This window comes from Myxocyprinus asiaticus, chromosome 1, assembly GCF_019703515.2.
Source record: "Myxocyprinus asiaticus isolate MX2 ecotype Aquarium Trade chromosome 1, UBuf_Myxa_2, whole genome shotgun sequence".
In the NCBI taxonomy this organism is placed as follows: Eukaryota; Metazoa; Chordata; class Actinopteri; order Cypriniformes; family Catostomidae; genus Myxocyprinus; species Myxocyprinus asiaticus.
The window spans coordinates 27,392,373-27,418,764 of NC_059344.1; the positions used below are offsets into that span (position 1 = coordinate 27,392,373).

General features: G+C 38.8%; 1 protein-coding gene across 2 annotated transcripts in view; it reads right to left on the reverse strand.

Annotated features, from left to right (window-relative positions):
* LOC127412744 (nuclear receptor ROR-alpha B-like) overlaps nt 1-26,392 on the reverse strand; it is a 70,087-nt gene that overhangs the window by 27,649 nt on the left and 16,046 nt on the right. Inside the window, exon 2 of one of the 2 annotated variants that reach the window (XM_051649397.1) lies at nt 1,720-1,749. The exons of the other annotated variant lie outside the window; for it this stretch is intronic. Coding sequence (XP_051505357.1) covers nt 1,720-1,749 — 30 coding nt within the window. The remainder of the gene's footprint in view (nt 1-1,719; nt 1,750-26,392) is intronic. 2 annotated transcript variants of the gene reach the window in all.

A 26,392-nucleotide genomic window follows, 5' to 3' on the forward strand; every position in this document is an offset into this window, starting at 1 on the left:
TTACACAACACACAAGCTCTACATAAGAATCTGCTGGCTGATGTCATCAGGCAACATGTTACAAAGAAGCCGGTTTTGTAACCTTAAACACCTGAAATGACAATAGAGAAACATGTATCTTGGGAGCTGACGACACTCGCTGTGTTAAAGGGATATATAGTTCATCCAAAAATGAAAATACAATGGGACATACAATGAAAGTGAATGGTGATTGAGGCTGTCATTTTTGCCTAACAACTCCTTTTGTGTTCCATGAAAGAAAGTCAGAGGGTGATTAAATGATGTCGGAATTTAAATTTTTTAGCGAACTACCCCTTCAATGTAAATATACCCTAGTCTAGTCTCTAATGTTCATTGCTTCTAGAAAGATCTCTCACACACAGTGCAACTGAGGATTAAATAGTTGAAATAGAGATGCCAGTGCTGTTTCGGCAGATTGAGGACGAGGTTCTGGTTTCTGAGAGAGTCTGAGGGAGAAATCCATCCGTCTGCAATCCTGAACACAAGCTCACCCAGGAATGAGTTTAACTTCGGCAGGCAAGACATGCTAATACACGCTCTCAGCTGCTGCTTGTTTGCTTGGTGTCTCCAACGCAAACACCAAAACACATGCGCACACACACAAACACACATGTACAAACACCCACAGTGACTATCACACAACAGAATGCATGAAAGAAAAATTATCTTATTTCAGAACAGAATGCAATATGGAACTAAGGGCGGAACAGCACACCATTTATACACCATTTCTACTCTGAATGGGTTACACTCTCTTTATATGTAACATTTTGCTTCCAGTACGTTCAAGTACACATGGCACATCTCAGCCAGTAAAGGGGATTTTAAATCAGTCAGTGCACAAACAGGAAGTCTCTATTGGTAAACCACAGATGCATCCCACTAGTGTGCAGTTATTTTCAAACAGCTCCTCTCGCCTTGACCCATGTTGTACTGTTATGTTAGCAAAACTATCACGTTGAAACAAACATATGAGAAATCACTCTTTTCTGTTATTCTATGATATCAAAAGTGTGATTAAAAGATTAATTAATTTGGGCAGTTGGGCATATAGAGGTGTCTATTTGTATATAATGTACTCATTTTGAGGAATAAATAGGGATTCAACCATGTCTACCAAAACGTAGCTTCAGTGCATATACAGCACAGTAGGTATTATGAGAGAGAGTCTGTTTGTGTGTTTGTTGCTAGAGTGTGCATGTAAACATGGTGTGGGGTGTGAGAGGAGGTAAGAAAGATTAGTTACAGTGCTGGTAAAACTGGTAAACACACCACAACAAAGTAGTTTATGAAGATACTGCAATGTATATCTCACATGGATCTTAGCTGCAACAACTATAATTGTCCTTTTACTTGGGAAATAAAACCCCACTGAAAAAATGATGGGAGGTGGTGAGAGGTAGCACTCTTTATACTAGGGTTCATTATCATCATCTTATCTGTGCTGTCTTGACGATCAAAGCATGCATCTTGTCACTTTCTCACATTAAACCGAAGAATATTTTTAAACTGAAGAGTTTGCTGAGTTGTCAAAAGTGGGTGTTAACGTTCTTTGTATTCTAGAAGTTTGGTATCTCCACCCCTTTTAATTACTTTTGTAACAGCTTCTTGTTTTTTTGCTCAGGCAGATGGAACATGTTGCATGAAATTCAGTTGCCACATGAATATATTCTGACATGAAGACTATACAGTACTTACATGTGTGTGTTTTCTTGGCTGAAGACACATCTGAAAAAGACAAGAAATAAAATAAATAATATTAAACAGAGCATGTAATATAGTTTATTCTGGAGGTCGACCGATAGTGGATTTTGCCGATACTGACAACAAAAGGTGTTGGGCAAAGCAGATCACCAATTAATCGGCCGATATTTTTTAAAATTGAATTATAGAATGTAAAAAAAAGGCTTGTTCTTTCCTTACTATGACGGGCACAGACAAAGAGTCCTAAATGAATAAAATCCCAGATGCAGTTTATTGTTCAACCAAAATCCCAAAAGTATTAACTAGCCCAAAACACACTCTTATTTTGAAATGACAAAATATCGGCAACTATTGCCATAGATTTTTGCCGATAACTAAAAAGCCACTATCGCCACCGATTAATCGGTAAGACGAAATATCGGCCTACCTCTAGTTTATTCTGCCTTGTCCCTGATTGCAAAGTAACAATCTTGTAGAAAATGGATCATAAACCTTTTTATTTTTCAGAATAAGCTCTGTAAATTTAAAATAAAGCTTTTTGTTTTAAAACATATGGGAAGAGAGTAAGTTCTGAAGTGTGTTTCTAGAAGTAGGATTTGTCATGGAGGTCTCCAAATGATATTACCACTATCCTTGAGTTGTGATACAATCCTTTTATTTGTTGCATTACACTGTGATTACTATTCTTTTCGTATATTCAGTAATGTTAATGTTAATTTCATTTGCAGGTTCCTTTCTAGCTTATTTTCTCTGTTCACACTGTCAAAGCCAAATTGAACTTGTGTGCAGGTTCACACCTTTGCTCTTATATGAGTAAAGAAAAAAAAATTATTGCACTTTTAAAAAAAAATGTCGAATTATTTTGATACACATATAAAAGATAAATTAGCCTTCAATTAAGTGATAAAAACACAAACGCAGAACACAAACAAAGATACATGTATTTAATGGAGATATGATGTCTGTTTGTCCAATGCATCCATAAAGGTAATCCACAAGACTCCAGTGGTTTAATCCATGTCTTCTGAAGCAATCTAATCGATTTTAAATGAGAACAGACCAAAAAATAACCATCTTTTCACTATAACTATAACTAAAACTTGACATCAACAGTCTAACCGGCAATCATGATTTCAAGCTAATTTTTGGGTGAACTATTCCTTTGGCCGATATATAGTATTATCACTAGTAATGAAAGAGTACATACTGTATACTGCATTAAGTATGTAGTCATGTTTATGAATCACATTGGAAAGACCTAAAGGAACTCTGTTATCCTGAGCCAATACAGCCGCTGGTTTACGCTCTTACAGTAACATTCAGTGCAACTAAGGCCAGCACAGTCAATCACCATTAATCCATTCACTCCCTTTAATCAGGGCTTTTGTACGACAGCCAAGACTGCTATTGTGATGCAAAGTGTCCATCTGTGAGAAATACAATCTGTCATGACTTATTATACAAATATCACTGTTCATCTCATAACCAAATACAAGTGGTAAATGGCAACTGTCAATCAGTAAAGCATTAACTAGTCATTTGTGCCAAACCAGCTAACGACCCTGCATCAGTGTGGAGAAGCATGAAGGACAACACTAACTACAAGACACCATCCACCAACTCTGTAAGGAATCAACAACTGGCTGACGATCTGAATGTGTTTTACTGTAGATCTGAAAAGCACAGTCTCACACCCCACACCTGCTCCGACCTTCACATCGCACAAACATTTACACCACCTAAAACCCCCCTCCTCCCCTCTCCTGCTGCTCAACATGCAATTAGGATCTGTGAAGAGGATGCGTGCCGGGTCTTCCGGAAACAGAAGTCAAGGAAAGCACAGGGCCCAGATGGTGTTTCACCCACTGGCCCCAATATTCACACAGGTCTTCAACAGATCACTAGAGCAGTGTGAAGTTCCCTGCTGCTTCAAATGCTCCACCATCATCCCCGTCCCAAAGAAACCCAAAATCACAGGACTTAATGACTACTGACCCGTTGCTCTGACATCTGTGGTCATGAAGTCATTTGAGAGACTGGTGTTAGCCCACCTGAATGACATCACTGGACCCTTTCTGGATCCCCTCTAGTTTGCTTATCGAGCTAACAGGTCTGTGGATGATGCAGTCAATATGGGACTGCATTACATACTTCAACATCTAGACAGACCAGGGACATATGCAAGGATCCTTTTTGTGGATTTCAGTTTGGCTTTTAACACCATCAACCCTGCTCTCCTATGTACTAAATTAACCCAACTCTCTGTTCCCACCTCTATCCAGGGCTCCAGACTGCGACTAAAATGGTCGCAAATCCGGCCAAAAATAATTGTGACAATAATTTAAAATCTAGTCGGCGTTGGCAACAGTTGGGTTGTATGCGTTCATATGCGGTTTTGTCAGATTTCATCTTGTGAGCTACTGAATACATCTTTAGAGCACGCACCAGTGTGTCTCGCGCCGCTTTCCAGCATGAGAGAGTCGTAAACAAATTACTCTTTTGAACTGGATCTTTTTCATGAATCACCCGAAAAGAACTGAGGGTCTGAACTCATGAGCTCAGGTTAGCAGTTTGAATCAGCTTCACTTTCTCAGCGAATCAGCCGTCAGTGAGCTCACAACTGGGAGGGCAGACATTTCAAAATAAGAGTCCCATGTGTATTTCGTGCTTCTTTATAATTAAAAGTCCCGTATTGTGTACCACTTCTTTTCTTCTGGTAATTATTGATTGGGACTGGAGTAGCACAATAAACGGCATCTGAGATTTCATTCAATTTGCACTCTTGTAGTCTCTGTGTCTGGGGCCATCCGGTAACAGTAAAGAAAGACTAAGGCAATATTTTATTTATTAAAATTATATATAATCAAGCCTTTGACACTTAAGACAATAGAGGAACTTGTACACAACTATTACACAAGGTGCAAACATTCATTGATGCTCAAGAAGACAACACACTACTATATGCATACTATATGTAAATATCTGTAATGTAGATTCTGAAGAGCAGTACTAAATTAAAAAAAAATCTTATATTTGTATAAATTATGAAAGGGGTGTGAACATTTATGAGACAAAAGGGAATGCAAACTTATCTTCTCAACTATATATACTGTTTATTAAACCTTTGATGAATGGGTTATCAGCTGACTTCCTTTTCTTCAGCTTTCTATCTTGTTTCTGAACAGCAATCTTAATCGAGAAAATCTGTGATTTGGCTACTAAAAGCAGCCATTTGGCTCCTTAATGTTTTAGTTTAGGAGCCAATGGCACCTAAGTATTTTTTTTTTTTTTGTCTGGAGCTCTGCTATCTGTCAGTGGATCACCAGCTTTCTAACAGACAGGCAGTAGCTAGTGAGAATGGGGAAATTCACCTCCAGCACATGTACAATCAGCACTGTGCCCCCCAGGGATGTGTGCTCTCCCCACTACTCTTCTCCCGCTACACAAACGACTGCACTGCCAAGGACCCCTCTGTTACGCTCCTGAAGTTCACAGATGACACTATTGTCATTGGCCTCATCCAAGATGACGATGAGTCTGCAAACAGAAGGGAGGTTGAACAGATGGCCATCTGGTGCAGTCAAAACAACCTGGAGCTGAACACATTCAAAACAGTGGAGATGATAGTGGACTTTAGGAGGAACACCCCAGCATTAACCCCGCTCACCATTCTAAACAGCACGGTGGCTGAAGTGGATTCATTCAGGTTCCTGGGCGATACCATCTCACAGGACCTGAAGTGGGAGACACACATTGACTCCATTGTGAAAGAGGCCCAGCAGAGGTTGTACTTCCTTCGCCAGCTGAGGAAGTTCAACCTGCCACAGGCACTGCTGATACAGTTCTACTCAGTAGTCATTGAGTCTGTCCTCTGCACTTCTATAACTGTCTGGTTTGGTTCAACTACTAAGTCAGACACCATAAGACTTCAAAGTATAGTTTGTACCGCTGAGAGGATTATTGGTGCTCCCCTACCCACCCTGCTAGAACTGTACACATCCAGAGTGATGAAAAGGCCTGGTAAAATCACTCTTGACCCCATTCACCCAGCACACTTGCTTTTCGAACTACAGAGCACTGAGCACCAGAACATCCATGCACGGGAACAGTTTTTTCCCCTCAGGCAATCCACCTCATGAATAGTTAAAACTGCCCCCAAATACTTTCCTTTTTGTCAATACAACCATGTGTAATAGTCAATCCATCCATTCCTACTTATATCTATATTTAATTTATATATATTTTTAACATATCCTACCTCTTATTCAATACATTACATCACCTGCACTTCACTGTGTATATAAAATAGTCGAACAACATTATTGCTCTATTGTATATTTCACTTTTTATTTATCTGTTATGTCTTATTTTTTTTAATCTTTATTTCACTATATGTATGTATGTTTAAATGTAGATGTTTGTATGTATGTATATATGGTTGCATTCTCTTTGCACTAGAAGCTTCTGTCACCATGAAAAATTCCTTGTGTGTGTAAGCATACTTGGCAATAAAGCTCATTCTGATTCAGATTCTGATTAATTTAAATATGCTTGTAAATTAGACACACTACTAAAAGGGTTCATGTTCAATTTAGGGCACACAGCATGAGGCAAATAAGATACATATAAGCAATAACCAAATGAAAGATGATTTTTTTTTTTTTTAATGGTAGGTATTATATAATGTGGTAACTGACAGGTACTTTCAAATGTTGCACTTCAGTTGTAAAGATGAACATTTAAGGATACATTACATCATGTATGTGAAAGTGATATCACTGTGTATTCTACTACTAGATGTAAATGAGGCTTTAACTAGCATCTTAAAATTTCTTGATGCTTGTGGTGGTGGGGGCGTGGTTGAGCGCCGGCTTGTGAATGGGGAGCGAGATTGGGAGATGAGAACAGTAAGGATCATCACCTAGCAATGATTGCCTCTAACAGCTGTTTGTCATTGCAGTGAGAGTGGAGACGGGGTTTAAGAGCAAGCCAGACGCCAGTGAGGAGGGAGAGCTACCCACACACACACCCAGAGAGAGCATGTGTTGACAGTGCGATTAAAGCGAATTTTGAGTGTAAAATAAATTACCTATTGGAGTTTAATTTTGCCGTCTCCCGATTCCTCCTTGCACCCCATCACGAACTTTGTTACAATGCTTTAACAAGTTTATTCATTAAACTGATTGCTCTTATTCAAGTCTTATTTACAGTTGGACCAGAACAAACATTCTGGCTTGCTGCTTTTGAGGAGGCTCATTCATTATTCCTCTCCAGCTGAAACTAAGAACGATGAAAAGAGAGAAACTGACTGTGAACCTTTACTTATCCATCTATTCCTTCTTTGTCTCCTTCCCATCTTCACAATGCTAAGTGAGAAGAGGCTGCAGATCTGATGATGCACTGCAGCGAAATGACAGCAAATCTCCAGTCGTTTTTCTTTCTACCCATTTCTAATTGGTTTAACTCCCCAGTCTCCAACTAAAACAGCCTCCCCCTGAGTCTCTTTGTCTCTGTCTGTTCACACTGAAATGTTCTTGTAATTCTTAAGACTGCAATAACGTTGAAACATTACAGAAAGCAAAGGTCAGACAGGCAGTTCGTACCCTGAAAAATGTTCTTTAAATGGTTAAATGGTTATCTCATTTGCCTTCCAGCAGGCTAAGGGCCAGTGCTTTGTTTTGCTGGATTTAAAAACTGAACATTTAAATGTAATCTTACATACTAATTTGATATACAGTATGGGTAGTTGACAAACTGACATATCCTGCGGTGTTACATGCTATATTCCATCTAAAAATTTTTTAGCAAAATAGTACTTTTTAAATACAATTTTACCTTCCATTACAGAGCAATTCTGATTCTGAAAATTCTAATAAAAACAAAAGGAAGTAATTTGCAAATTCTATTCATTGTGTTCTAAAATGGTAGAAATTTTAAAGAATTGCCAACCAGTTGTTGGACCTAAGATATACAATTTCCCTCATGCATTTAACCGAAAATCTTGAAGTTTAATGGTTTAAAAAAAAGTTCATAGACATTTTATGTCAACTACTCATTTATCTACATGAGAGACATATTAGATCTTTATGTGGTTTATTATCACAACAAAGCAGTCAATCCATAATAATTAATACACTAGAGTCTGTAAAACCTGCACATTCAACAGATTTTTAAGTGAGATTAGTAGCATTGACCTCAGGCTACGAGAGCACAGCCCACTGGTTTTAAAATGTGTCATTTGGTGGAAAGCGGGGGGCATACTGGGTTATAAAATTTTTTAGGATGGCTTTTAGGGGAGAACATGTTTGCTTTCAGACTATTTGAGAGATTAGTCAGTGCAGAACGACACAGAAAAACAGCCCACGGGTTTAAGGTAAAACTACTCACATGGTGATTCTCTCAATCCTGTTTAAACCAGACACGTATTCAACATTTAAACCACTGAATAATGTTTTATAAAGCATGTGTTTTTATTTTCACGAGACCGCACAATCTTTCAATGATGCAAAACTGATCATTTACTTTTTTAGCCACTGACATGTAACAGTTTACTGCTGATGCAGCCTGATCTTATTACTATACGTAGCTATTTGAACGTTAATATTTCAAACATACAAACATGTACGAAAGTGATGTAATCCTTTAAAACATTGTATAGGTCAGCAGAAATCAATGAAACTGTTAAAATGTCATATTGTAATGTCAACTGCATTAAATAAATGTGATGGCATTTAACTAATCTCATTTATTATAAATTAAATGTATTTAACAGATTAATTTATGAATTATTCAATATTAATCCATTTAAACAGTACACGTAAACATTTGTACGTTTCTATAGGTGTTAATACGTAAAACGATGACGTTTAGATGCTGTCAATACGTTTCGGTGTCTATGCAAAGGTAAAAGAATGCACGTTTGCTTGAACCAAACTTTACGTAAGAATACATACGAATTCTCATGAGAACACGTTGGTTGATGATGATTATGTGTTACCGGTCTTCTTGCAGGGAAACAGACAGATGTCTCTTCAACTGGAACCCTGGGGGCCTGATTACTTAATTTACTGATGTTTAGCAAAGCCGACCCTAACTTGAATGCATACTCATGTGATTTTGTGTGTCAGAGTTATGTAGGGTTGAATGCGTTCGTGTGAGTTTGGTTGAGTTCACTTCTGCACGCTGAAGAGTTTTCAAGCCCTGCTCACTATGAAGGGTAAAAGGTTGTTCACTAATGAGAGTTTGATACAGTAACTCTGTAAACTGATATAAGAGCTTATATCTCATGGCTAGACTTGGACTCTCTTTTGAAACAGATATCATGGTTCAGGTGAGGTGACTGTGTTAGGGGTTTAGTCAGGGATGTAGTAACATAAATATTTAAGATTTTATCTTAGTTAGGAAACGCTTGGCAACTTGATCTTATATACAGTTCAGCTTAATGTTTTATCACATTGAGTTACTTGGTACAGTATTCACATGCTTTAAGGGTCATGAAACCCTCTGTTTGATCACAGTGGGCATGATCAGCAGCGGAGTGAGGGGGTGGAGACATCACACTAACTGTCATTTCTCACTAACGCATACTGTAATAATTCACAATTACATGCAACAACATGCACAAACAAATTATACACCGTTTTGTAAACTCACAATACAATCCACAAATAAACAGGTACATTTCTATCTACAATTTACTATGTGATATTTAAATGTATGAGAATACGCTTTTGGATATTTTATAAAAGCCTGTTATATGGCTTTTTTCAGCACTATAAATACTTCATCAGTCACAACAAAGCACCGAATCCAAGATAAGAAGTATCTTCAATCAAAAACATGCTCCACACAGACTCAGTCCTGAACAAACAACACAAATCCCCAAACCTTTACCCTCTTATGCTGAAATTACACATCTCTAAAGCCTAAGCTGCTTACAAAAGAATACTGAACTGATCAAATACATTTCTAAAATGAAAACCTGTAAAAAGCATGTATTTTTTATACTTTAAAAAACGGAGATGGTCATAAAGAGGTCATAAATAGTACTGTACTTTGCGGAAATAAAGTTGCACTGAATATAAGTTGTACCTGGTCAAAATTGCATTGAGAGAAAAAAAAAACACAGATCAGTCGCATCTCTGTATAAAATGCCCTGCTTTCCTTCAGCCACTCAGCAACTATCAAGACGCATTCTGCACTCCACAATCACGCAGTAATCGGCTTCTTTTTCATCGGGAGCAGCTGCTTTAAGTAATTGTGTGCAACAGAATTTTTTTTAAAAATGCGACAAATTAGCCACATCTGTTTAAAACATACGTAACTCTATGCTGCACAAAAATAAACAGCTGTGTCTGTGAGTAATCAATATGTCTTATTCATTCATTAATATTAGTGACTGTCTATCTATGGATATTTCTGATATTTGCACCCATTTTTGCAATGCACTAATTATCCGGCTCACAAACTGAATGTTCCTACTACGAGTTTGACAAAACTTCATTTTGTGGGCATGTGAGGAGTTGCAGCAGCCTGATCTCATGAAAATAACATGACTGTGGCTATATTTTTGCTAAATTAAATAAAGCAATTTATTAAACATATTGCAGTTTTGAGCAGCCTTGTCTCATGAAATTTATGTGAACATAACAACATTTTTGCAATTCAAAATTTACATGCTGTATAACACATTTGGCTGCAGTTTTCCAGTGAAATGTCCAGCTGGGGGCGCCAAAAGCAAGTAAAATGGTGTCGTATTCAGATGAGGTTTTAAGGTGAGTTTTAGATGTATGTTTTTAAAACATACCTCCCTAGTGTAAAAGTTTTGCCTGAACCTAACCAATAGTGTTTTAAAATATAAATGAGATGTTTAAAAAAGACACCCTTACCAAATCAACGCCTAAACCAAACCATTAGTGTTTTAAAATATAAATGAGATGTTAAAAAAGACATCCTTACCATATCAATGCCTAAACCTAACCATTAGTGTTTTAAAATGCAGTAGCAAAATGAAAAATCACATTTTCCGAACCAACCACATCATTTCGTGCCACTTCTATGACTCCGTAATGTCACATGTTAGCTTGAGTTCATGGCTGGACTTGAACTGTAAGTCGGATGCCATATCAGGTGAAAACTGTAGACCTTAACCTAATCGACAGTGTCACAAAAAGCAAATGTGAAGTGAGAAATGCAATTGCTGAAGCAACCACATAATGTTACTTCTATGACACTTTCAGTTCACGTGTTGACCTGTGTGCTCTGCTGGACTCGTACCCTGGTCCTTCGCATTGCAACTTTAACCCTCTATCAGTTAAGCTACCTTGCAACTTAATCACACTTATTTAAACTTGTTAAAAAATATCATCTTACCAGTCATGCACAATAGTAAAAGTGTTTAGATGTCATAAGCTAGCACTGTGTGAGGAAAAGATCAAAAAGTAAGTGTTTATGAACTGATAATCATGATGTATTTCTCTATGTGAGTTTGTAGGATTACTTTTAATGCTATTTTGCAACTTTTTCTTGTTAAAACAAAAGAGGCACCTCACAGTTCAGTCAAAGAGGGGTCACAGGGGACAAACAGATACCAGAGGTTACAATACCTGCTTTACTTAGATATGGTCCTCTAGACCATGAGACAGAAGAATCCAGTGGTAAATCAGATGCCATATCACTTCCCTCCTCTTTTTCCTGCACTTTGTTTGACTCTTTCAACTCCTCTTTCAACTCTTAACTATGCAGGCATCAGCGACTGTCAGTTACAATGATGACAGGTATTCTCTCCAGTTTAAAGATCACACTGATATGTCTGACAAGGTTTACACTTACAGAGCACCAGTACTGGTTGTACACACACCTTTTACCTTGGAACTCAAACATACACACTGATGAACCCTTATAATCATCAATGTCAAACATAAACGGAGCCGTTTTTAAACAAATAGAATAATAATTTAAAAAATAGTTTCGACTCTAAACTTTGATTTGATGATTCTTTTAAAAAGCTGATAAACGTACACCACTGACTGTACATTCTATATTAATCTGCCATGTTGCTACGTTACGGCACAGAGGATGCAGCAGAGAATTTCATTGGTGCCATGGGAGTGCCCGATCATTGACGGGGAGCTGAGCTGGGATCGCTAAATATGCGCAAATTAAACTAGGCATAAACATGCGATTTTAATACCTTCTTGCATGCAGTGACTAGAAGCGAAATTGCTATGCCACTGCCTGTCTGTCACTCAATATAACAGCCAACGCATAATGTAATATAACAGTGTACTCTTATTATATGAAGCACTGTGAATGACGCAAACGAGTCAGTCTATATCGTTTCTGTACTTAAAATCAACAACCTAAAATCAATAGTTTTATATATTTCCATCATTTTATATTCGATTATGTCATTTGCAATGTATCATAGGATTGTAGTTCCTGCCCTTGTGAAAGACGGTAAGAACAAAGTCTTGTACCTTTAACTTTCTGTCCTATTTTCAAATTATTTTTTGCTTCAAAACATAGTTTAAAATGTTGTGATTCACCTCAGAGCTGGTTGGGTTGGTTCATGCCTTAGAACTACTTTATGAAGGATTTTATGAAAAATCTATGGACAAAATAAATCGGAAAAATACTTCCGGAACCCGGAATTATGTAGTATTACCAAACAAAGCATATCTAAAAGGCTAAAATGACAGCAGAAATTTCTCAAAATTACCTTAAAAAAGTTAGTCTGCTGTGGCAGTACAATGGTTCAGTTATGGTATCAGAGGGTAATACTATGTTACTTTGATGTACACCATGGTATTTATTTAAATGGTAACTCCAATGGAGCCTATCTGTCCAAAAACCATGCATACTTTCTGGTACTTCAAGTTCTTTCATGCAACGTTAATACTTATACTCTTTTGTTTGGAAAATGTTCAAAAAATGTTTACCTTGAGTCTTTCAAAAGCTGCAAAAGTAGATGTTGAACTTAATAAACACCCTCTTCATCGCTGGCAAACAATTGGATACATTTGCAGGTTGAGTTTTAATTGATTGTATGTAGAACGGAGACACGTGACGCCATGCGAGAAGCAGACACGTGAGCAACTAGCTCTGTGCACTTTGCTAGTTTTTTAATTATTTTCATGTTATAATCCGATGAGATTCGATACACCCAGTTACATATTTGCACTTTAAGGTAAACATGGCAAAGAAGTCAAAATCCTCAGACTCTGGAGACATTAAAAGATACTTACGTGTTCAAGCTGAGGCCTCTGACAGGCCTGCAAGTCGGGGACTTGATTTGGATGGCGCGTCTGGAGAAGATATTCAGTGTCAACTGTCCAACATCTCGGTGATGCTGACGAAGGTTTTTGCTGACTTGGAGGATCTCGCTGTAACACGTCGATCGATTACGGTGATGGAAACAAAATTCTCTGAGTTGGTCACAAGAGTCGCAGATGAAATCGATTTTTCAGAAACGAATCGATTATCTGGAGTCATCGGAAAGGGAATTATCCGCTAATCTGCCTGCACCCAAAACAGACTTGGAACACATTTTGGAAAAACTTGAATATTTAGAAAATATAAGCCGAAGGAATAACATACGAATTGTTGGAATTCCTGAGCATGAAGAGGGCAGAGTTATGGTGAAATTCCTGGACGAGCTCTTTCCAAGTCTGCTCGGAACATAACAGGCCATAAACTGGAAATCGAGCGAGCTCACAGAGACCCGGCTCGCAGATCTGCTGAGAGAGACAGGCCCCGATCAATTCTGGCCAAATTTCTGAGATCATCCGATAAAGATCTCGTGTTGCGCCAGGCGAGGAGCAAAGGAAAGCTTTCTTAGAAGAGTCACAATATTTTCTCATTCCCGGACTTTGTGAGTTCGACAAGAGAGAAACGCGATTGGTTCAAGTAATGTAAGAAACTCTTACATCAACGGAAGATCGCTTTTGCACTGATGTTTTCCGGCCAAATTAAGAATAGACACCAGGGATGGCAGCAAAGTATTTACATGTCCCAAACAGGCACTCTCCTTTATAAATACATTGGAGTGAGTAAGCCATTTGATGTTTATTATATTAGTGGACTGACTCGCTGTTCAGTGACTTGATTGTCTGAGGAAGCTGGGAGCCATTTTTTTTTTTTTTTGCATTGGCTCCGTCTAGCGGCTGGAGTTTGTTTTGTGGCATGACTCCTTCAAGAAACTTTTGCATTGACGGAAGATCACTTTTAAACTGAAGTTCCCGGCCAGATTGAGAATGAACACTATGGATAACCAAAAAATATCTACATGCTCACATAATGGACGTCTTTTATAAAGTTGACGGGCTGAGTAAGTCATGATGTACTTTTTTATGCGCCCTCCAAGTGAGATTGGCTCTTGATCATCCGTGGAACTGGGATGCCTGTTTGGTTTCTTTTCGTGCTGGTTCCACCTAGCGGCTGTAGTTTGTTTTTGTGGAGTATTTTTTTAGGGACATTACAATGATTACGTCATCTGCTGCACTCATAACAGCCGGCTCACTGAACAATTGTTAGTCTGTCCGAGGAAACTTCAAGGCTTTATATCAGCTGGAAGTTGTTTTGTGGAGGAACACACTTTCAAGACAGTTCTGTGAATGAATCTACATGTTCTTTGTGTTTATTCTGCCTTTTGGCTGGGGTCTGTTTTACAAAGTAAATTCTGTTATGTAATTTTGCCTCACAAAATTTGTGCAGAAGCACCGTACGATGGCAAAGTTGTTGCGGGGACTCTCGCATGCGTACATGGACCTTTTGAGTTTAGGGGGATTGATGCCGGTTGGCGCTGTCGTGCGTGGGGTTAATGCGTACGTTTTTCTTTTTTTCTGTTTGTTTTGTTCGGGGGGGAAGTTCAAGGTTTTATTGTTGCTCGAATGTGGTCTTTATAATCTTGTTTTGACACACAATTGATTTTTTCTATTATATCAATATGTCAATTGTTAATATGAATGGATTATCTCTCTCCACATGGAATGAGAATGGGTTGGGGAACCCCATAAAAAGAAGGAAGGTTATTTCTTTTCTTAAGCGTAAAAAATATGATATAGTGTTTCTTCAAGAAACACATCTTTCCCCGCAGGAAGCGGAAACATTTGGGAAGATATGGGGTGGACATGTTTTCTTTAGTGCTGGTTCGAGTAAGAGCAGGGGAGTCATTACACTGATAAGTAAGCATCTACAATTCAAATGTCTCAAACAGATTAAAGATAAATTAGGGAGAATCATTATTGTTTTAGGAGAAATTCAGGGGCAAAGGTTGATTTTGGCTAATATTTCGCACCTAACGCTGATGATCAGGGCTTTTTTATAGATCTTGAACGGATGTTGCTAGCCGCTGGCACCCCTCATGATATAATATTGGGAGGAGACTTTAATCTGTTGATGGATTCAGTCCTTGATCATAGTGAAGCAAAATTGTGTAAGCCCCCTAGAGCAACATTGATGCTTCACAGGATGTGTAAAAATCTTGGTCTTGCAGGTATCTGGAGACTTTTGAACCCATCTGGTAGGGACTATACATTTTTTTCATCAGTCCATAAGATTTATTCTAGAATAGATTTTTTTTAAATATATATCCAAGTCCCTCATTTCATCTGTTGTTGACTGCTCAGTTGGAAATATCTTGGTCTCAGATCACGCCCTGGTGAGTTTAGAGGTGTTGCCACATACGAAGAAAAAGAAATCATATAGTTGGCGCCTTAATGTATCCCTTTTGCAAAATCCTGATTTCCAACAAATGTTAAAGACTGAAATCAATGTTTATATGGAGACCAACTGGTCCTCAGTATCCTCTGTGAGCGTGGCTTGGGAGGCACTTAAGGCGGTTCTTAGAGGTCGGATCATACAGTATGCCTCATTCATCAAAACATCCAAAGCACAAGAACTCGTGGAGTTGGAAGGGAATATTAAAAGTGCAGAGGCAGAGCTGAAGCGCCAAATGTCGTCTGATGGCCTCAGAGAACAGATATAATACTATTTTGTTGCAGAAAGTGGAGTTTTGGTTATTCAAGGCAAGACAGTCATGTTTTGAGTCGGGTGACAAACCAGGAAACTTTTGGCTAGATATATAAAGCAGAGAGAGTCTTTTTCTACCATTCCCTCAGTGAAATCTGCAGGTGGTGAAATATTTCCTCAGCCATTGATATTAATGATGCTTTTAAAGAATTCTATCTTGATCTTTATAGTTCCACGTCTTCATCTACTGATGAAGATATTAGAAATTTTGTGGAACCATTAGAACTCCCTAAACTGACGACTGAGCAAAAAAATTCTCTTGATTCTGAGACAACCTTGGAGGAGCTTGATGAGGTAATTAAGGCCCTGCCTACTGGCAAGACTCCGGGGCCAGATGGCTTTGCCGCTGAATTTTTTTAGATCTTATGCTACAGAACTGGCTCCACTTTTGTTAGAAGTTTATTCAGAATCATTAAAGAATGGAAAGCTTTCGCCAACCATGACACAAGCCCGGATCAGTCTGATTCTTAAAAAGGACAAAGATCCAAGCGAGTGTAAAAGTTACCGTCCAATTTCCCTGATCCAGCTAGATGTAAAAATGTTGGCAAAAATTCTGGCTAACCGATTAAGTAAAGTTATGACATCTCTTATACATATAGATCAGGTGGGGATTATTCGGGGCCGCAGCTCTTCTGACAACATTAGGCATCTCATTACTATCATGTGGTCAGTGGCGAATAATCAGACTCCGGTCGCTGCCATCTCACTTGACGCCGAAAAGGCGTTTGATATGGTAGAATGGGATTATATTTTTAAGATTTTGGAAATATATGGGTTTGGAAATACTTTTATTGGATGGATTAAGTTACTTTATAGATACCCTGTAGCGGCGGTACAAACAAATGGATTAATTTCAGATTATTTTACTCTGAATAGAGGCACTCAGCAGGGTTGCCCTCTTTCCCCATAATTGTTCTGTCTTGCCCTGGAACCTTTAGCAGCTGCGATAAGAAAGGAGGATGATTTTCCAGGGGTGACGGCGGGAGGTGTGGCGCATAAGCTTCTGCTTTATGCAGATGATATTTTGTTTTCCGACCCCTCTAGATCTATGCCTAGCCTCCACAGAATTATCAATTCCTTTTCAAAATTTTCGGGATACAGAGTTAATTGGTCTAAATCCAAAGCTTTAGCTCTGACTGTGTACTGCCCAGTAACGGCTTTTCAACCGGGTGCCTTTCAATGGCCCAAACAAGGCATTAAGTATTTGGGTATTTTATTCCCAGCAAATTTATGTGATTTAGTTAGAGTTAATTTTGATCCTTTTTATTAAAGTTTTTTGAGCGATGTGGTAGGTGGGCTTCATTACATTTATCGATGATTGGGAAGGTTAATGTTATTAAAATGAACTGTATTCCAAAATTCAACTACCTACTACAATCTCTCCCTGTAGATCTCCCCCTCTCTTATTTCAAGCAATTTGATAGCATAGCGAAGTCCTTCATTTGGAATGGAAAGCGTCCCAGGTTACATAGGCCGATTGACAAGGTGGGCTAGGCCTACCTAAGATTTTGTTTTATTACTATGCATTCGGTCTCAGACATTTGGCTCATTGATCACTTCCACCTGAGAGAGCCCCTCCCTGGTTTTGTATTGAAAAGGAAGTTCTTGACACCATCTCGCACTGCAAAGCCCTTCTAACAAACTAATTGGAGAAGTTAAGTCACACCCCGTTATCTCGCATTTACACTCGATATGGACAAGGTGTCCAGAGTGTTTAACTCGGATATTTATTTAAACGTAGCATCGAGCATATGGCTGAACCCTAAACTATGTATTAATAAATCCCCTTTCTGTTGGTCAGATTGGATTGTGAGGGGGGTTAATACACTTGGTGACCTATTTGAGAGTGGAGTATTGAGATCTTTTGAAAATTTGATTCAACATTTGGGACAACATCAGATCTCAATTTTATAAGTATTTACAGTTGCGCCACCTGCTCTGCACTGTTTTTGGGAGTAGCACACACCCCCCTAGAGCGGCAGATACTCTGGGAGTGGAGCATCAGTGTATTACTCCCTGCTAATTCAGAGTCTGGGGGATGGAGCTTTAAATTCTCTCAAAAGATTATGGGAGGAAGATTTAAAGTTGTTATTGGAGGAGGGAGTGTGGGCTAGGATTCCAAAAAATGTCAAGTCTGCATCTAGAGATGCAAGGGTTCCCCTTATGCAATTTAAGATTTTACATCGATTTTATTGGACCCCCTCTAGATTGTATAGGCTTGGTCTTAAGGACACACCCATCTGCTGGCGATGCCATTCTGAAGATGGAGACACCACCCATGTTTTTTGGGGGTGTCGTAAGATCCAAGAATTTTGGCTGAAGGTGCAAAGTTTTGTGTGTGATGTGTTGGGCACTCAGGTCTCGTTCTGCCCCAGAATCTGTATTTTGGGAGATAGGGAGGTCATGGATTTGGAGGATAAGTACATGAAGGACTGGGTTTTGACCAGTGTGATGATTGGTAGGCAGGTTATTTTCAGGAGTTGGAAGTCGGATGGAGCACCCTCGTTCCTGGAGTGGTACGCGGAGATGGGGAGGGTGGCTGCCTTCGAGGAGGGGTCGAGCATAAGGATGGGAGTTAAGGATTACAATAAGAAATGGGGCAATTACTTAGCATTTTTGGAGGAATCTTGAGGAGGGGTGGTGGAGGGAGTAATTTAGAGTTTTTATTTTTATTTTTTGTGTGTGTGTGTGTGTGTGTCTATATTCTATTGACCACAGGGGTGTTCGTGGGGGGGTCAGGGTGGGGTGGGAGTTTGTAGGGGGAGGGGATATAGTGGGGGTTTAATGTTTAAAGTGATTGATTCAATATATATATGTTGTTGTTTTTTTTGTTAATTTATGAATCAATAAAAATGTTAATAACAAAATTGATTGTATGTAAACATCCACTTCATCAAGCACTCTTTTTGCTGTTCTGATTTTTCCAATGTTGAAGTGAGGGAGAAACTGTTATTCAGCGCGTGAGCTGTCCAAATGATTCGCGGACAGAATCGCGAACCAGTTCAGACTGTTTTGCTAACACGTTTGACCTATTCTTAGGTCAAACGAATCAATAGAGAGATTCATTTGTGAATCAAGCATTGTTCTGATTCTAAACAGTCAACAGAAAAATACGGTAGCCTACACAAGACATGATTGCTAAAATACAGGGAAAATGTTTCCCATCTTTATGAATAGGCTAATCTGCTGCACGTTGTAACAAAAATGTGTTAGGGGTGCTACAGGAGTGGATTTTGTGGGGGGCATCTGCAAGTGGCAACAGTAAATAGACCAGTTAGAATAATGAACTATATTATTTGGAATTTTTATTGGAATTATTAATATATAATTATAGCTTTTTATTTAACATTGGTGTTTTTTTTTTTTATATAAAAGCAATATGACTCTCAAGGTCACATTTTACAGAGATTTTACCATCGTTAAGGGGGTTACCCACACTTCACATCGTGGCTATGGCCACATCCACACTAATATGTTTTTGGTTAAAGGTGCACTCAGTAACTTTTTGTTTTCTGTCATCTTGGACTTACAGTGACACCTAGTGGTTTGGATGAAGCATAATTCAAAATCAATAGTTTTCAGTTACAGATGCCATTGTAGAAATTCATTCACTATTCACAATCAGCCATGATTAATTTAATCCAAGTGTGAAAGTGTCCAATAACAAGACGGTTACTGAGATTAAGCAAGTAGTATTCAGCTGGTCATGTGATTTTAAAATGGCAGCCCCCATGTAGAATAAAACAGCTTTTATGGTTACTGATACTAGAGTCCTCATCTCATTTGAGTGAGTGGTCATGATTTTATACATATGTTTCAAAATTACAATTAATTTCTTTAGGAGTAAAACTTTTTAATGGGGAAAAGAATTACTGAGTGCATGGTGCGCCTTTAAAAATTTAGTTTTCCGAAGTGTGTGAAATATTTTTTTTAGAAAGCTTTTACGCGAATGCAGTGTGGATAAGAGTTGTAAACACAGCGAAAACCAATGCGTTTTCATCCAAAAACATATTAGTGTGGACATGGCCTAAGAACACCCCTTACCTATGGTAAAATCACTGTAACATATGGCCTCTCGTGGCATATTACTGTAGAATACATCAAAACAAAAGAAATACCAAAGAAATGTGACACCTCATAACTTCTGCATTTCTGCAGCACTATTTTGGGTGAAGAGATTCTGTGGTTTTGAAGTTCTTTTGCAGAGTGACACTGCTGAACATGTGGGTTAAATTAAATGGATACAAAGCCCCATTTATGTCACATGTCATATGGCATGTATTCATTCCTACATAATAATAAACTCAATAAACATCACAAACATTAACTATCCTCTATTAATGTCTACATTACATAACTAAACCAAAATGAGGAATAAAATGAGTTTAATTATCAGCAAGACAACCCCTGTTGTCCAAATCCAGGCAGCAGCTGTTGTGGTCTTTTTTTATGCTCACTTTCCCTGAATTTAAGACAGAAACAATCAGTGTCAAATTGAAGCCATCGATGCTGTGTAAAAAGCAGAAGCTGTCGAGAGCGGACCAGAAGAAATGGAGATCACCGAGCATCAGTCAGTGAAATGGCAAGTAGGGTTTCAAATCATATCTAATCATCTCCCAGTCCATTTCCCTCTTTCACCTCCTTCACACCACTCTTTCGTTTGTATTTTTCCATCAGTCTATTTCTGGCAATGGCTGACAGGCTTAAAAGAGATGATGATCGCATTTACGTAACAGACGCACACACACGCGCATGCGCGCGCACACACACACACACACACACAGAGACACACTCCCACAGAGATCCAGACAGCACTTACACAAACATTCCCACTGTGCATTACAGTACAGCACAGAGATTATGCCAAATTGGGTTAGTAGAGCAGTATTGGGTTACACAGAACAACAAACACATACTGAGGAGGGAAAACTGGGGAAAAATGGAGTGGAGAAGACAGGAAGGAAGATAAAGTGATGGGAACCAGTGCTCATGAAGTGGACTGGCAAAAGCAGTTCAGTTCATTGCTTATGCCCAATCTCTGCATGTTAATCTCTGCATGTAAAAAGCATGTTGATGTGTCCCTACCAGGTGTAATGAGGGGGCTATTGGCCCCTACTGTGCGAGAGATGAAAATAACGGTTATGCACTTAAGGGAGGGAGAGAGCGAGAGATCACATAAAGAGATCATGGAGAGTGTGTGTTAGCAGCAGGATAACAGGGTTTAAATCTCCAAAGCGATTAATAAAAACCAAAGGGACTCTGTCTAACCATGTACAAAAGCCACAGAAAACATTAAAACTACAAAACAGCAAAACATTTTTGTATTTGTTTTTCTTTTCTGCATTAAATTTTGTTTGTGTCATCTACTCATCTTGGACTTACAGTGACACCTAGTGGTGTGGATGCAGCATCATTCAAAATCAGTAGTTTTCAGTTGCAGATGCCATTGTAGGAATTCACTATTCACTGTCAGCCAGGATTAATTTAAGGCAGATGCTATTTGCACATTTAAACAGCAGTCATACATTGCCATTTTCTCATTTGTGCCATTGTGTGAATATAAAGTCAGTTTTTAAAGTCAGTCCGGTTTTTTTTTCAGACACCCCCCCCCCAAATCCATGTAAAGGAATTACTGTTTTCATTGTAAATATCTGTTCAAAGAAACAATCGACTACAATTACAGCATCACAAACCTGCCACGATCAAACTCCTCTGTCATTCAAAGCACTGCACACCCAATGTCGCAGAGGTATGGTGCAGTTGAAGTCCACGATGCATGAATACTTTGGATAAGTAAAATGTTGATGATGGTAACCCAAACTGTGTCGAAAAAAGATCCGTCTCATGCAGAGACCTTGAGTTGAGACATGAGCATCATCCCAATGAATTTGCAATGAATATAATTGTAAATACATCAAGTTTAGGCTTATAAATTATAGACCCCTTTTCATAAGATACACAACCATATACAGTACATTTAGAAAAATTTGTAATAGCTCAACAGCTTTAACTCGCCGCAGCGCTTGCAACATTATGACAGGCCAACTGTTTGTTCATACATTGATTTTCTTAACCCTAAAAAGGCAAGAACATAACGATACAGAGGTCTCAAATTTCTGTTTTTTTTTTTTTTTTTTTATTCAGCAAATACTGAATCAAATACACATCTTAACTGTTCCATCGCAGTTTGAAAATTATTTGTTTTTTTATGTTATTTTTTCTCTTAATTAATATTAATAATATTGCAATACACCGTGACATGTTAATCTAGCCTATATACTGTATAATTTTTGACGGCGTTCACTTTTAATCTTTATTGTCCTTTATTGGCCAAAAACAATCAACATAGAACAATATAAAATTGATCTTATTAGCTATTTATAAAAGTAGTCTTAACTGAATAAAATCGATAAAATTGGCTATCATGCAAATCTCACAACAGGACCATCAGCACAGATGATGAAATTAACAGTTAGTGTTTTTTGTGGTAAGGTACGTTATAAGTAAACTTAAGACGTCACATTATGATGTCACTTTTGTCTTGGGATTTTTTTCCAGGATATGTGTGAATGCGAGCACAGATTATGGGAAAGCTCGGGCAGTGTGAATGAGCAAAATCTCGCAGTCCCAGAACAGATCCCGGGATGAATTTACCGGGATTCATCCTGGGATCCCTGTGTGAAAGGGGCTCAAGAGTGAAAGTGTCCAATAACTGCTTAGTTACTGAGATTAATGCTGCCTTCAAGTGCACTACAAAATGTCATGCCTTCAAGTGGGAAACAAAATACGGCAGAAGCCAAATTTAAACAAACACGCAATGAACGACGGCAAAAGCTCTTTTTCTGTTGTACCGTGAATAAACATTACTGAATAAACCTGCATCACTTATAAACGACATATATGATTTAATTATGCATCTTATCAAACATATTATTAATTAATTTTCTTAAAACAAACCGTAAAGGGTGAGCCATTAGTTGACTCTCATATATAACAGTCAAGTTAATTTAAAGTTTATTTATAAAGCACATTTAAAAACAACCAGGTTGAACAAAGTGCTATACAATAGATATACAGGGTCAATAAAACAGAAATATATAAGTGAACACAGCAAAAACAGGAATACCTCAAAGATTTAGCATATCCAACATGGATTCACTGTGAATTAAAAGCCAGTGAGAAGAAATATGTTTTAAAACTAGTTTTAAAAACAGAAAGAGATGGAGCAGTTCTGATGTATACAGGCAGGCTGTTCCAGAGCTTTGGGCCAGCTATGGCAAATGCTCGAACGCTTCTTTGCTTCAATCTAGATCTGGGAACAGATAGAAGTCCCTGGTCCCCAGATCTAAGCGATCGAGGTGGAATGTGCGGGCGCAGTAAATCAGCGAGATATATTGGCACTTTGTTGTTCAATGATTAATAGATAAAAAGAAGAATTTTAAAATCAATTATAAATCAGACCAGCAGCCATTGTAGTGACATTAAGATAGTAGTAATGTGATCATATTTATGCCTGCCCTACAGAAATCTGGCAGCAGAATTTTGGACCATTTGTAGATGACAAATAGAAGCTTGATTCACACCAAAATAGGGGGAGTTGCAGTAATCCAAGTGTGACGTGATAAAAGCATTACTGTTTGGTGGTTTTTCTCAGAAAGAAAAGGTTTAACTTTAGAGAGAAGTCGCAAGTGGAAAAACCCTGATCTAACCACAGCATTCATTTGTTAATCAAACTTCAGGCTGCTATCAAACAAGAAGCCTAAATTCTTTGCACAGGATGTGGTAAAAGGAGAGAGACAGCCTAATTCGATATAAGACACATTATTGCTGTCGTTGGCTCCAAACAGAATAACTTCTGCTTTATTCTCATTCAGATTTAAAATAAATAGAGTTCGCCATCATTTTAGCTCCTTTAAACAGGCATATAGCGGCTCTAGGGCATATATATCATTTTGCTTCAGTGGTAAATAGATTTGTGTGTCGTCAGCATAACAGTGAAAGGAAACTCCTTATTTGTTAAAAATGGATCCCATAGGAAGCATGTATAGAGAACATAGAAAGGGGGCAAGAATCGAGCCCTGTGGCACACCACATAAGAGATGTGCAGTAGAGTATGACCAAGACTGATGGAGAACCTTCTATTAGTTAGATAGGACCGAAACACTTTAAGAATTGTGCCCTGAATACCAGCACAGTGCTCCAGCCGGGACATGAAAATGATGTGATCGACCATATCAAAAGCTGAAGTGAAATCTAAGAGAACTAAAGCCATGGCATCCCCAGAGTCTGTTGCTAATAGGATATCATTAGGGACTCTTAGAAGGGCGGTCTCAGTACTGTGGAGAGATTTAAAGCCATACTCGAAAATTTCATTCATGGAATTTGTGCTTAGAAATGACTGAAGTTGGGTAGGCACCACTTTCTCCAAACTTTCGCAATAAAAGGCAGATTAGAAATGGGTCTAAAATTGCCTAAGGTAGCCGGATCAAGATTAGGTTTTTTGAGGTGTGGTGTCACAGTGGCCAGTTTTAGGCAGTCAGGGACAGTCCCAGGACTAAAATAGACACAAATTCGAGCCCAGCCGTGTCTGCAATTTGTTTGAGAAAGCGTGGGGGAATAACATCTTGGGGGCAGAGTGAGTGCTTTAAGTGTTCAATTATTTCTTTGCGGGTCTGGAGATATATGGGTTCAAACTCACTCCATGTTGTTGTGTAACTTGGCATCTCAGACCAGTCATAATCAGAAGGTAAGTTCTGGAATCTCATAAAAGTAATCTTATCAAAAACTTTCACACAGAGAGACAAATGTCTCTGAAAACACATTATCAGAAGGATTAAAAACAGAGTCAATGGTGGAATAAAGCACTTTAGGTCTGTGACAATTTTTTTAAATGATTTCAGAGAGATATTTGGACTTAGTAGCCTTAACTGCTTTCTGAAAAGCAGAGAGAGTGTCCCTTAGTATTTCATAAGACACCTGCAGTTTGTCATTTTTCCATTTGCGTTCTGCTCTTCTGCAGACCAGTCTAAGAGAACGAGTTGTGTTGTTGAACCAGGGCTCCGGTTTGGATTTGGGTCTTTTAGCCTTTAGAGGAGCAGTTAAGTTTAAAGCATTTGAGCAGACAGTATTAAACATGCTAAGATGTTCATCAGCATCCAAGTTAGGTAAAGAAGTCTCCAGAGCTAGGGGTTTACAAGCCTCTTTGTATGCTGCAAAGAAGTCTTCACAGGAATGAGAGGAGAAGGAACGGGTCCAATAAGCCATAGATGTAGTCTATTGTTTAGTTCAGGGAGGAACATGGTGAATAAAACTGGTTTAAGGTCTGAAAAGTGGTCGAAGATCTCAGTATCGGAGACAGGTATGCCATGTGATAAAACCAAGTCTAAAATATGTCCCTGTATGTGTGTGGGGCTCTTTACCCAGTGCACAAAATCAAAAATGTCCATAAGATTTAAGAACTCCTTAGTTAAAGGATTGGAGGCACAGCACATGTGTATATTAAAATCTCCCAGCATTAAAATACAATCAGAATTTGTGACAATACCTCCCACAAATTCTGCAAATTTGTTTGATTGAGGAGGGTGAAAACCACCACTGTGAAAACCACAGGTTTAACCAGGTCAATTTGCATCAACTGAACTTCAAAGCTGCGGTAGGTATCAGTGGGAAGAGAATGGCAGTGAAGGGAATTTTAAAAAATAACTGCTAATCCACCACCAAGACCATTATCTGGGGGGAGTTAAGAAATTTGCAGTCCGAGGGTACCAGTTCAGAGTAGGGATTTAAATCTCCCACTTTTATCCAGGTCTCAGTCACAAATGAAAGGTCCAAGCTGCATGAGGTGAAGAAATCATTCAATATAAAGGTCTTATTTACCAGCAACCGTTCGCTGATCAATGCCAACCTGAGCGGCAACGAATCACTGGCAGGCTCAAAGGGCGAAGATTATGATGAATCACTCCACCTCGACGAAACTGGGGGGAGATGCACCGAGGGGGCTCAATAGGAGATCCAGGGAGGATAGGACGAATCCACCGGTGAGGAACCTCCAGTGAGTGCCAGACAACACGACAGCCACAGTCCAGCTTAGGCGCCGGAAAGTTCGAGCGGGACAGCAAGGTCCCGAGACCAAGCCAGATTTCAGTCTGACGGCAGTACCTCCCCGCTTACCGCGTCACCTACGCCATTTCCTCCGAGGAACAACAAGGGGCCACCGGCACAGGTAATCCGGAATGTTTGTTAAGAAGTTGGGAGGGCAAAAGCGCGGTCCTCTCAGATCAGGCTTAGATAAATCCACAAAAGTGCTTCGGATGTCAAGTAATGTTTGACGATCATAAACCAAAAGAGAATAACTGTTTAAAAGAGACATAAGAAGTGCCAAAACCAGGGAGGACAGCAGACGGCACACCACACACACCGGCACCATTTTAACAGTTTTCCCTTCTCGGATCTTATTATACCAGATTAAAATAAATTACAGAAGTTGAAATAATTTTGTAAAATCATTGCTTCCCATCATCTTTCCTGTCGACACGCCTCTCCCAAAGTCCCAACTCTGAAACTCTTGTATCATCTAGAATTCAGAGTTCCCTACTCGTTAAAACTCGTAAACGATATTTCCGACTTCACATGAAGG